Source organism: Miniopterus schreibersii, assembly GCF_964146895.1.
Source record: "Miniopterus schreibersii genome assembly, chromosome: 1".
NCBI classification, from domain to species: Eukaryota; Metazoa; Chordata; class Mammalia; order Chiroptera; family Miniopteridae; genus Miniopterus; species Miniopterus schreibersii.
The window spans coordinates 142,863,823-142,874,869 of NC_138101.1; the positions used below are offsets into that span (position 1 = coordinate 142,863,823).

Below are 11,047 nucleotides of genomic sequence, written 5' to 3' on the forward strand. Positions count from 1 at the left end.
CAATCAATGACTCATCACTGATGTTTCTATCTCTCTCTCTCCCTCTCCTTTCCTCTCTCTGAAATCAATAAAGATATATTTAAAACAAACAAAAAACCCCACAAAAAACAATTTATTCCTAAACACTGGGCATTGGCGGAGTTTCCCCTTAGCTGTTTGAACGCTTGCTCCTCCCCGCAGGGGAGATACTATATCCTGCGCTCAGAAAAGGAACCCACTTTTCTTGCTACTCTACTTAAAGGAGACTCAACCTAGCGCTGAGGCGGGCGGTGCCGCCGGGCGCTCCCCACCGCCTCCCGGGGCGGCAGGCGGGGGTCACCGCTGATTAGCTCGGGTCTCGGTTGAGGGCCGCGCCCCCTTCAGCGGTAGAGGAGAGTGATAGGCTGCGGGAGATCCACCCCCCTCGCCCATTGGTGGGGGCAGCGAAGCCTGGGTTTGGTGGAGCCCGTAGGGCGGGTTCACCTCCCCTGGAGCTCGGGCTCCCGTGAAATCAGAGATGGCGGCCGCAGCTTGGCTTCTGGGCGCGCGAGCGACGAGCTGGAGGCTGCGGACGCCGCCGCTGTCGCCGCTTGCCCGCCTCGTTTCCCAGCGGGCCCACTCGCTGTTGGCGGTGGACGATGCGATCAACGGGCTAAGTGAGGAGCAGAAGCAGGTAGGGAGCCTGGCCCTTTTCCCAGCCCCAAGGCCTCCCGCCTGCCCCCGTCTCCCCGCTTCACCGTCGCCTCGCGCTCCGCTGCCGGCCGCCACCCAGCAGCGGCCGTGCGCCCGGCGGCGCGAGTTAGATGAGGAGTGGGACAGGAAGCCCCTGGGAGACCGATGGTGTTCTGGTGGAGTTTGGGGAGGGGCCACCCGTGTGTGGCAAAAGGACCCTCGGTCTGTCTGAAGTCCGCTTACACCTGACGCCAGGGCTGTGGTTCTCAAACAGGTTCACCGCTATTCCTAATAAATCTTTTCCAAATCCACACCTCTGGGTTTTGAAATGCAGTAATCCCATACCACAGAGTGTGTCTCACGTCCGTGTTGTTCCTCTCTCCCTCTCTCCCTCCCACCCTCGGAAAAGCAATGGAAAAAATATCCTCGAGTGAGGATTTTAAAAAATACTTGAAAGACCTCATTAGGAAAGGAGCTGAACTGTAACCGTTCCAAGAGGGAGAAGACTGTGCACTTGGGCACAGTTGCCCCCGCCTCCCCCGCAGGCGATTTTCCTGTGGCAATTGGGAGCAGGTGCCAGTACCCCTGGGAATTCCAAAGCCCATTTGGGTTTACAGACAACGGGCAGAGCTTTAAATCACCGCGGAGAACCAGAAATCGGTTCTAGTTCTAGTTCTCAAACTTTCTTGCCAAGAGGAATTTCTAATCTCTTTGAGTAACCCCTTTTAGACAAAAGGCAGAAAAGAGCCTGACAGGCGCCTAGAACTGAAGGGGGCACAGTAAAAGGGGGTGGGTACTGGGGAAGGCTGGAAGGGTTGGCTTGGGTCGGTTCATGCAGGTCCAAAAGGGGTAAAGATGATCTCTGAGGAAGCACAAACTCTAAGTTTCAGTCTGATTCTGTTTGGTGAGGTGTCTTGGGGCCTGTTTCCTGAATGTGTCTTCAGTAGTGGAGATGCTATCTTCAGTGGCAATAATGTACTGTTTAAGAGCATCTGTCCACCTCTCTTCCTCTAGCTTCGTCAGACCATGGCTAAGTTCCTTCAGGAGCACCTAGCCCCCCAGGCCCATGAGATTGATCGAAGCAATGAATTCAAGAACCTTCGAGTGAGTCTTGAGGCCCACGCTGAGGGGGCAGGGGGCAGTCTGGGAGCTGGGATGAGCTGGCAGTTACACTGCAGCCTAAAAGAGCTCATATAGTCTTCTGGTGAATGAAACCTCCTTAAAAATGCAGCCACTTTTTGTGAAGCATTTGGGTTTCATTGTTCCAAGTATCCAGGCACCTGTGACTGGCGACCTTCTTACAACTCACTGTGCTCACTCCATTCTGTTGGCAGGAATTTTGGAAGCAGCTGGGAAACCTGGGAGTCCTGGGCATCACAGCTTCTGGTGAGTATACTCTCATTCCCTAAAGAGAACTTCTCTTGCATGCCCTTTAACACCAGTCCCAAAAGAAGCAGAAAAAGAGTGAAAAGATTATACTCAAAGAAACCTAGAACTTCCTCCCCCTTGGTTCTGGCAAGGCACCCATTGACTGTCAGCCCTTCTGTTTTTTTAGGCAGTGACATTGAGAAGGCAAAGAGATTAGGCCAGTGTGGTTCACTTAGATCAGGATCACTTGGACTCTTGAAGTCTACATGCTTAATAAGCTCCCCCAGGTGATTTTGGCAGCTTAGTACTTCAGTCCATTCCCTGAGTTCTATCCTACCAATAGCATCTAGGCACACAGCATGGTCCTGGGCTCATTTAGGAACCGATGGTGGTATGTAGGAGAGGGATGCCTATCTGAGCCTCCACATGAGGTGGCCAGATGATATATGTTCAATACGCTGTTCCTGGGCCTGGCCTATGTCCCCCTCTGGGACTTACTACTTGTTTCTAGGATTAAAGGGCACGGAGCTGATGGGCTCTGATTTGGATGTTGGCCTTTGAAGGCGAGGCCCAGCTTTGCTTGCTGTGCCAGTAAATAGATGAACCTATGGCCTTACCAGCCAAAGCCTGGTTGGCACACCCTGCTTCAGCTTATATTCACTGGGCATTGGAATAGAGGTGGAACACAATATACTTCTCCTTACATCTTCCCCTTACTACTTAGAGGCAGTTCTTGGATTTGAGCTGGTCATAGAAAGTTACATCATGAGTAATGATAAAATGAAACCACTTAAAAATTAATTTAGACCACCTTAATGGAAAATAGTAGAGGGAAGGCCACTGGGAACTTCCAAACAAGACTCTTTCTTCCACTGTGTCTTATGGGTTTATGAACCCCCCAAAAGAATATGCTTCTGAATCAGATGGTAGAAAGAGGTAGTTACAAATCAGAACCTTGAAAAGAATGCCAGATATGAGTTCTGCTTTCTGCATGGTTGTCCTGGTTTCCAGTGTCACCACCTGTGGGCTTTCCTTCCTGGAATTGCAGGGGGAGGGCCAGCCTTTCCAGAGAGTCTAGGATGAGCCTGACTTCTTGATCAGAGTGAACATGTGCAGAGGATCTCACCAGGGTTTACCCAAACAGCAGGGCAGCAGTTGGTACCAGATGACCCAGCCACTTTGATTCTAGATCTACTGCCAAGGACAAGGCACATTTTTATGAGGAGTTCTGAAATTCCCTACCAGCATCTCTCCCACCTTCTGCTGCACTGCCCACCATATTTTCTCTCAGGCTATGGTTCTCCTGTTCCCTGTTACTAATCTTGCTTTTTTCCTTTTCTCTCTTTTTTTTTTTAACTTTTTTCATTGAGATATAACTGACATGTAACATTATGTAAGTTTAATGTGCACAGTGTGTTGATTTGATAGCCTGTTTCTTTAGGTCCAAACCTATGCTATGAAAATCTCACCGTAGGCCTTTTATACACACATCCTTTGCTTTGTATCTGTTCTTACTGCTTTAATCTTCCCTCTTGTTTATTGCCCTTTTTCTTTCTTCATTCATCCGCCTCTGCACTTCAGGTTCTCTTGTCCTCATTAAGAGGTCTGTCTGGGATAAAGTGGGAGTTGCAATGACTGTTTTCTGAACCCCCTCAGCTGACAGAGGCAGCAGACATAGCTGGTTCTGTGTGTTTGTAAGTAAATTCCATGGCATCAACCTGTTGACTTTGTCAGCAGGAACTTGGAATAGGTGCTACCAAGGTATTTTTCTGCTATCTATAAATGTTAGGTTCCTGTCAATGTCCTGGTTTAATCTGGGCTGCCTTTTCTGTTCCCCTGAACAACCTCCACTCCCAGCCCAGTATGGCGGCTCTGGCCTGGGCTACCTGGAACATGTGCTGGTGATGGAGGAGATATCCCGAGTGTCTGGAGCCGTGGGACTCAGTTATGGTGCCCACTCCAACCTCTGCATCAATCAAATTATGCGCAATGGAAATGAGGCCCAGAAGGAGAAATACCTCCCCAAGGTGAGGAAATGGGAATGGAGAAACACACGCTGATCTCACAGTGCAACCACCAACCACGAGGCACCCTCCCCTGTTGGCAAGGGCCAGGCAGACTTGCTTTCTGTAGCCCACTGCCCTGAACCAGATATGGTTAGGAAGAGGTCAGGTGTTTGCTTTCAAATACTTCAGTCAAAAAAATTAAAAATAGGGCCAGACCTCCTGAGTTCATCACTGGACAACATCTGTAGAGAGCACTTTCAGAAACTGAAGACTAGGACTTGCTTCCTGTGCAAAGGGACTAAGAAAAGGAGAGGTTTTTTTCAGACTTACAGATACTGGGCTTCTCTTGTAAGACTTACCAATACCCTGGTCTTAGAAGTTTGAAGCGGTGTCATGTGAATAGGCAATAAGTATCTGAGCTCCTATAGATATTTCTGAAGTCATAACCAGGCCTTTTGGGTTTTTCCTTGCAGCTGATCAGTGGTGAGTATATTGGAGCCCTGGCCATGAGTGAGCCCAATGCTGGCTCTGATGTTGTCTCTATGAAGCTAAAAGCAGAAAAGAAAGGTGAGTCCTCTATTGACTTGGGAGTTGAAAGGGACAGAGGGACAGACCTGCTCAGGGTTAGGGAGCAATAATTGAGGTTGGCCTCTGCTAGGTTTCTAGAACTGTTTCCAGCTGGGCAGCTTTCTGCTTAGCACTAGGTTTGTGGGCTGACTGGCTGAGACAGGCCAACATGGCTGGTGTTAAGTAGCCAAATTCCTGTTCTTAGGAGATTACTACGTCCTGAATGGCAACAAATTCTGGATCACCAATGGCCCAGATGCCGATGTCCTTATCGTCTATGCCAAGACAGACCCGGCTGCTGTACCAGCTTCTCGGGGCATCACAGCCTTCATCGTGGAGAAGGTGAGTAAAGGGGGAGTGGACGGTGGGAGGCCTTTGTCTCCTGACAGTGGTGCCAGAGATAGATCCCTTCAGCTGATGGCAAACGTGATCAATCCTGTGTGCTCTGTCAAGGCTCCCTGGGGTGAGGGTGAGGCAGAAGAGCAGACTGAAAGGAGGGTGGTGAAAAAGTGGAGGCCATGGAAGATGGGTCAAGTCTGAGATCAATGGAGCTGGCCACTGAGCTGGACCACCCAAAGGGCCAGGATGATGAGGACTGAAAGGAGACAACTGGATTTGACAATGAAGTTGTCATCAGGGGGCTGCTGAGAGCAGCTTTGGAAGACTGAAGTGGGAGTGGGAATATGAATGGAGATTGCACCTTTCAAATCTTGACAATAAAAGCAAGAGGGAGATAGAGCAGGAGTTAGAATGAAAAGTTGGGAGTTTGAGTTTGTTTTTAAGAATGGGAGAGAACTGAGCAAATTTTTGGTAAAGAGAAAGGAAAATAGGAGAAGGAGACCTTGAAATGTGTCTGAGCAAGTGAACAAAACACAGTGGAGAGTTGAGGGAGGCTGGTTACAGGTGATGGGGGAGGAAGATCTGCCTGGTGACCTTGAGGTGGAAGGCCAGGGCACCGTGAGGGCTGAGGACGACCGAGGTGAGTGAGTTGGTAGACAACTTCATGAATTAGTGTCATAAAGGTTTGCAATATCCTTCCTAGGAAGAGGGGAAAGTAGCTGACTAGGATTGGGGAACAAGAGTAGCCCAAAGGGCCTGGCTGAGATTAGAAATCTCAAGGTTGTGCAACACTGCTCTCATCAGCCAGGAGGTGAGGGAAACCAGACTTTCACTCTGGGCGCTTGCCAATGCACACTGCATCTGATCAGTCCAGGTCAAAGCAGGTAGGTAGTTAAATTGATCCCGGCTGGGATTCAATTAGGTACAAATGGCAGAGGAACAAAGGGCCAAAGGAAATGAATGGGCTGGTGAGAATGTCTTGGAAATGATTTCCCTAAGGAAAGGAAACAAAGCCAGGAAGGGTCAGGACGGCCCCAGGCATCAGGCTTTTGAGAAAGAAGTTCCCCTGTGAGAAGTGGGGAGAATGCAAGCTAGCAGCAGAGAAGGCTAAGGTCTGGGTGGGGTGTTAGGGCTGGAGCTTCCAGGAGTGGAGCAGTTGTGTACAGGGTGGGGCTCCTGGAAGTAGAATATTGATGTGCCGTGGGAGTACTGGGATTTGATGGGAAGGTGGGTATTTTGCAGGCGTCTTCCCTTTACTAGACCTCCTTGCGGCCTGATCTATAATCAAGGCCACCTTTTGTTTCCATAAAGAGCATGCCTGGCTTCAGCACCTCCCAGAAGCTGGACAAACTGGGAATGAGGGGTTCTAACACCTGTGAGCTAATCTTTGAAGACTGCAAGGTTCCTGGTGAGTCCGAGAAAGGGTTAGCCCCTGTCCTGACCCGTTCATAAGTTGAGAAAGTCCATCTCTGGGTTAGAGAGCCTCCCCATTCTTAGCTTACCAATGATTTGTGGCTAGATGGTGGGCCCGCCCACTGCTGTACTTGCCCACTTGCCCACTGACCCATATGTGTGGGACTCTGGGGCTGTTGGGCAGCTGTTTGCCCTGTATGCCTGACTGTGGCTGCAGTGAAAGGTGGTGTTTCCTATGTGGATAGCACACTGTGTCTAGGGTTGGATTCCAGTATCGAATAGAAAGATAAGATCTCTTGCCCACTAATGTCCTTCAGACATCCTTATTTGTATGTTTCCCTGTACATCCTGTGTGAGATATTCATTAACAATGTTGAAAAACCACTCAAATACACTGATGGAAGCCAGACTCAACGAAGGGAAGGCATTTCAGTTTGAGTATTTTCTCCCCTGAAGTGTAACTGAAAATGTGACACTGTGGGAGAGCCAACACACCCTTCATGTGCTAATCAGACCAAGGACATAGATTTGATCACGGACTAGGTTTGCTCTGCACCTCAGTCATAGACCACCCCTCGCCCCCATGATCCACCACCTGAGAAAAGTGTGCTTTGGTTACGAAGAGCATCAAGGGAGTGGGGGATCAGTGCAAATCCTCCTTTGTAAGCAGGAAAACACTCCAAAGTCATCCAAGGTCCTGCTTCCGGGGTGGAGAGGTGCTTAGCAGTTTCTGTCACTAGTATTGAATTGCCCATCTCCTGAACAATGACTCTTCCATGGACCACCCTTGGAGGGGAGGGGACGGGTAATATTGGACCAGGGCAAGGCTCAACCTGAGGGAGAGTAATTATGGACACAGGTGTAAAAATACTAGGAAGGGTTTTGATGACTTCTAGACCAAATTAGCCTTTCTTATATCCGATCCAAGGCAGCAGAGGAGGAGACCTAAGGATTGAGCCTTTGGGCCTTTGTGTCTGATCTTGTGGATGGTGTGTGTATGGAGGGGTGGGGGTGTCTGTCTAGCAAGCTCTACTTCTGACTGGAAGTAGTAAACTCCAACCTGTTCTCTCACCCAGAACCACCCTAGTTGAAGGTCAGGTGACATATTTTAGTGCCTTGTATGAGAGCCTTGGTACCAAACCTAGCAGCTTTTATAAAAATGAGGAGTCTGTGGACAGCCCTCTTCCCTCTGACCAGCACTTTTCCCAGCAGCTGACAACATCTTGGGCCATCTAAGTAAGGGCGTCTACGTGCTGATGAGTGGGCTGGACCTGGAGCGGCTGGTGCTGGCTGGTGGGCCCCTTGGGTGAGTGTGAGGCTCAGGGTGGGGGTGGGGGAGCTGGGCTTTTAGCCTCCCTGGCAAACAGCAGCTGCAGCCTTCCCCTTGTGGAATAAGGGGAGCTGCCTCCACGCCAATGTACTCTCTTTCCTGGGAATAAAAAGAACCTTCCAGGTATAATTTCTTCACACTGAAGGGAAAGATCATTCTTTGAAAGACAAAAGGCCTGAGGAGCAATACCACGTAGTTACTCAGGATGTGAAACAGGACACCCATGTTCTAAGGCCCCACTGCGCAGGAGTCTTGCCACTCTGTCTGGTCAGGGAGGGGGCGGGGGCACAAGTCCTGGGCAGTCAGTGCAGTGACTGAGCCGGGGAGACAAGTGTCCTTGTTCTCCTTCTCTCCTCCCTAGAACTCCAGCTCCTTGTCTCGCTGAACTGTCCCCCCCAGGCCTTTTCACGTTGGCATGTTGCCCCCCCCCCAGCTGGCAGCAGGGGAGACAGTGAAGCACCACCCATGTCTTTCTCCTTTCCACAGGATCATGCAAGCTGTCCTGGACCACACCATTCCCTATCTGCATATGAGGGAAGCCTTTGGCCAGAAGATTGGCCACTTCCAGGTGAATAGAATGCTTTGTTGAAATATGCTCTTTTATTGGGTTCAAGTTTTCTTTAACAAATGAGGGCATGGGGGCGTGTGCTATGGGCATTTACCAACCTTCCCCAGCAGAATGAGTTTGAATGTTTGGGATGTAGGCTTCTTCAGCATGCTACCTGGCTTTGGAAGTTGTCAGGAAGTTCATCACATGTCTCCTCACTTCCTGTTTGAGATGAATGAACTAAGCATTATAAGGTTGGAGGGTGAGGCGTGCAGGTTTGGGGAGGCATGGGGGAAAGGGAGCAGCATTTCCAGTCACACTTTCTGGTCTGAAGACACTGCAGGATGTTAATGAGGGTGGTGGGTGGAGGGCCATCTCCAGGTGCAGCAGCAGCCCTCTACCATCTCTCTCATCCTAGGCAAGTCCTATCTGCTCTCTGTGCCCTAATGTCCCCATTCTGGCTGTCACGTTGCTACTACTTATCTGCTTTTGGTAACTAGGGAGAGTGTCTGAGAGGAAAGTTGACTTGTGATCTCCCTTTGTGTCCAGTTGATGCAGGGGAAGATGGCTGACATGTACACCCGCCTTATGGCATCTCGGCAGTATGTCTACAATGTCGCCAAGGCCTGTGATGAGGGCCACTGCACCCCCAAGGTAAGGGCCAGCCCAAAAGGAGGCAGTAGGCGGGTTACTGGGACTCACTCTCTGGCTCTCTGCATGGCCATGACTGGGCTCTGCTGACGTGGGACCTCCTCCCACAGGACTGCGCGGGTGTGATTCTTTACTCAGCTGAGTGTGCCACAAAGGTAGCCCTGGATGGCATTCAGTGTTTAGGTGAGTGCCCCCACCCTCCCCAGGGCTTGCCTGTTTCCAAGAGGTTTTCTGTTCACCCCTCACTCTGAGCTTCAGCTAGCTGCAGCTGAGCTGGCGCTGTTAGGCTGCTTCTTCCCCAGTTACTAGGAGAACATGGAAAAGCAAATGAGAAAACTGCTGGAGGCAGCAACGCCTCCCTCACATCTTCCTCACCTAGTCCTGTGGACACTGGAAGGTGGAGAGAGATGCCTCAGAGGTGGGACAGCCTTGTTTCAAAGCTGCACAGTGGTTAAGAGCACAGACTGGAGCCAGATGGCCTAGGTTTAAATCCTGCCTTTACCACTCACCAGCTTTGTGACTTGTGCAAATTACTTGGCTTCTCTGGGCCTGGCACCCAGAGTGCTGTGCAGTGTCTTCTTGTTCCTCTTCTGCATGTTTGCCAGTGGTCCTCCCCCTCCTTCCTGCTATCCTCTGCACCATGGGGGCCTTCCAGCCTGATGTCCACTGCCCTCCCAAGTAAGGTATTCCCCATAACCCGCCCTCTCACCACCTTTTGCTGGTTCTCTTTGATCAGTCACTTCCTCTGGCCTGTTTCCGTATCCTTGGCCTTCTGTTTACTTCTCTTGCTTTGCCCACTGCCCACTGCTTTTCCTGTTGTCCTTTCTTCTCTGCCCAAATCCTGACTACAGGTGGCAATGGCTACATCAATGACTTTCCCATGGGCCGCTTTCTGCGAGATGCCAAGCTGTATGAGATTGGTGGTGGGACCAGTGAGGTGAGGCGGCTGGTCATTGGCAGAGCCTTCAACATGGACTTCCACTAACCCCAAGACCTTCACTCCATTTCTCAGTACCTAGAGGCCTTTGAAAGTAGAGGTGTGGCAGCTGTCCTCCCCTGCCTGAAGCAAGTTCTGCTGCTTGGCTGCCCTTCCTTGCATCAGCCCTCTGGCCTCTGTGTGAGGTTGAGTTCTCTACAATGGCTGCCAAGCAGTGGCCTCAGAGTCAGGCCAGCCACACCAACCAGCCTAGGAAAAGCATTCAATGGCTTAAAATGGACTTGGCAGGAAGCATGATGGCTTTTGTAAGGCTGTTGGGATGGGCTTCAGTGACCCTGTGCCCTCGCTCTCTAATTTCCAATCCTGATGCACCCACCTCCCAGGGTGGTCACGTGGGGCCAGGCAGGCAGTCACCTCTTTTTCTTGGCTGAGCCTCTGGCAGGGTGAGCCTCTACTTAATTACTTGAACGTGGTAGCCTCTTCCAGCAAAAAAAAACACTGAAACCTAGCCCTTGTTTGTGCTGATTTTTAGAGGCATCAGCACCCAGTATCTTGTGAGCAGGCACCCACTCTGCACAGCCCCTGTGTTCCTCCAGGGGCTTCATTCTTTAGGGCTGAAATCCCACCATTCTGGGGTGGAGCTCTGTGGATAGGCATCTCAGAACCTGTGCTATCTAGGCTACAGTGGAGCAAAGGTCAGCATGACTGTAAAGGATTAGTTTGACATTGGCTTCTGGCAGCACCTCTGAGCCCTTCAGCACTGCTGTGCCACCACCACCACCGTCATCCTGGCCATGTGACAGCCCACAGCTGACTGGGCAGCGGGCCTGTGTGGACTGGCTCAACTCCAGCCAAGGCTGCCTGCATACATTTCTCTGGACACCTTATGGCTAATTCTGTTACAACTGCACAGTGGCTGCTGCCATTTTGTATTAAACATATTATGAAGCAGACCTGTCTGCTTCTACACTGGTGTTTTTGGGGAGAGGCAATTGACTTGCCTCCTGTCTGGCTCTAGCCCCATGGAGAGTGACTGGTCCAGGTCCTGCTCCTGCCCTCCAGTCTGCTCATTTGTGAAAGGGGGACATGGTGGTGGAATCAGCCCTTAGGAGAGAAAAGGTCTCAGCCTCCCTTTTCCAGATCTCCAGAAATTTTTAAAAAGAAGTTGGAAGTCCATAGTGGTGAGAGTGTTAGAGCTAGAAGGAAGTTCATAAATTTTTGGAAACTATCCCCATGTG

General features: G+C 50.6%; 1 protein-coding gene across 4 annotated transcripts; it reads left to right on the forward strand.

The window, feature by feature from the left end:
• Positions 1-264: 264 nt before the first annotated feature.
• IVD (isovaleryl-CoA dehydrogenase) lies at positions 265-10,760 on the forward strand. 4 transcript variants are annotated; one of them, XR_013997570.1, is made up of 13 exons: positions 444-652; positions 1,666-1,755; positions 1,986-2,037; positions 3,877-4,046; positions 4,499-4,592; positions 4,798-4,934; positions 6,243-6,339; positions 7,557-7,650; positions 8,161-8,242; positions 8,771-8,875; positions 8,983-9,055; positions 9,724-9,941; positions 10,025-10,760. XR_013997570.1 is itself a non-coding variant. In XM_081118918.1 (12 exons), exons 1-12 carry the CDS (start codon positions 497-499, stop codon positions 9,855-9,857), a joined length of 1,287 nt encoding a protein of 428 aa, XP_080975044.1. In that variant the 5' UTR covers positions 265-496; the 3' UTR covers positions 9,858-10,760. The 4 variants fall into 4 exon arrangements, 2 of the variants coding, with proteins under 2 accessions (XP_080975044.1, XP_080975045.1); XR_013997571.1 differs by adding an exon at positions 9,175-9,550 and having other exon boundaries at positions 456-652; positions 9,724-10,760; XM_081118918.1 differs by having other exon boundaries at positions 265-652; positions 7,554-7,650; positions 9,724-10,760.
• Positions 10,761-11,047: the final 287 nt, after the last annotated feature.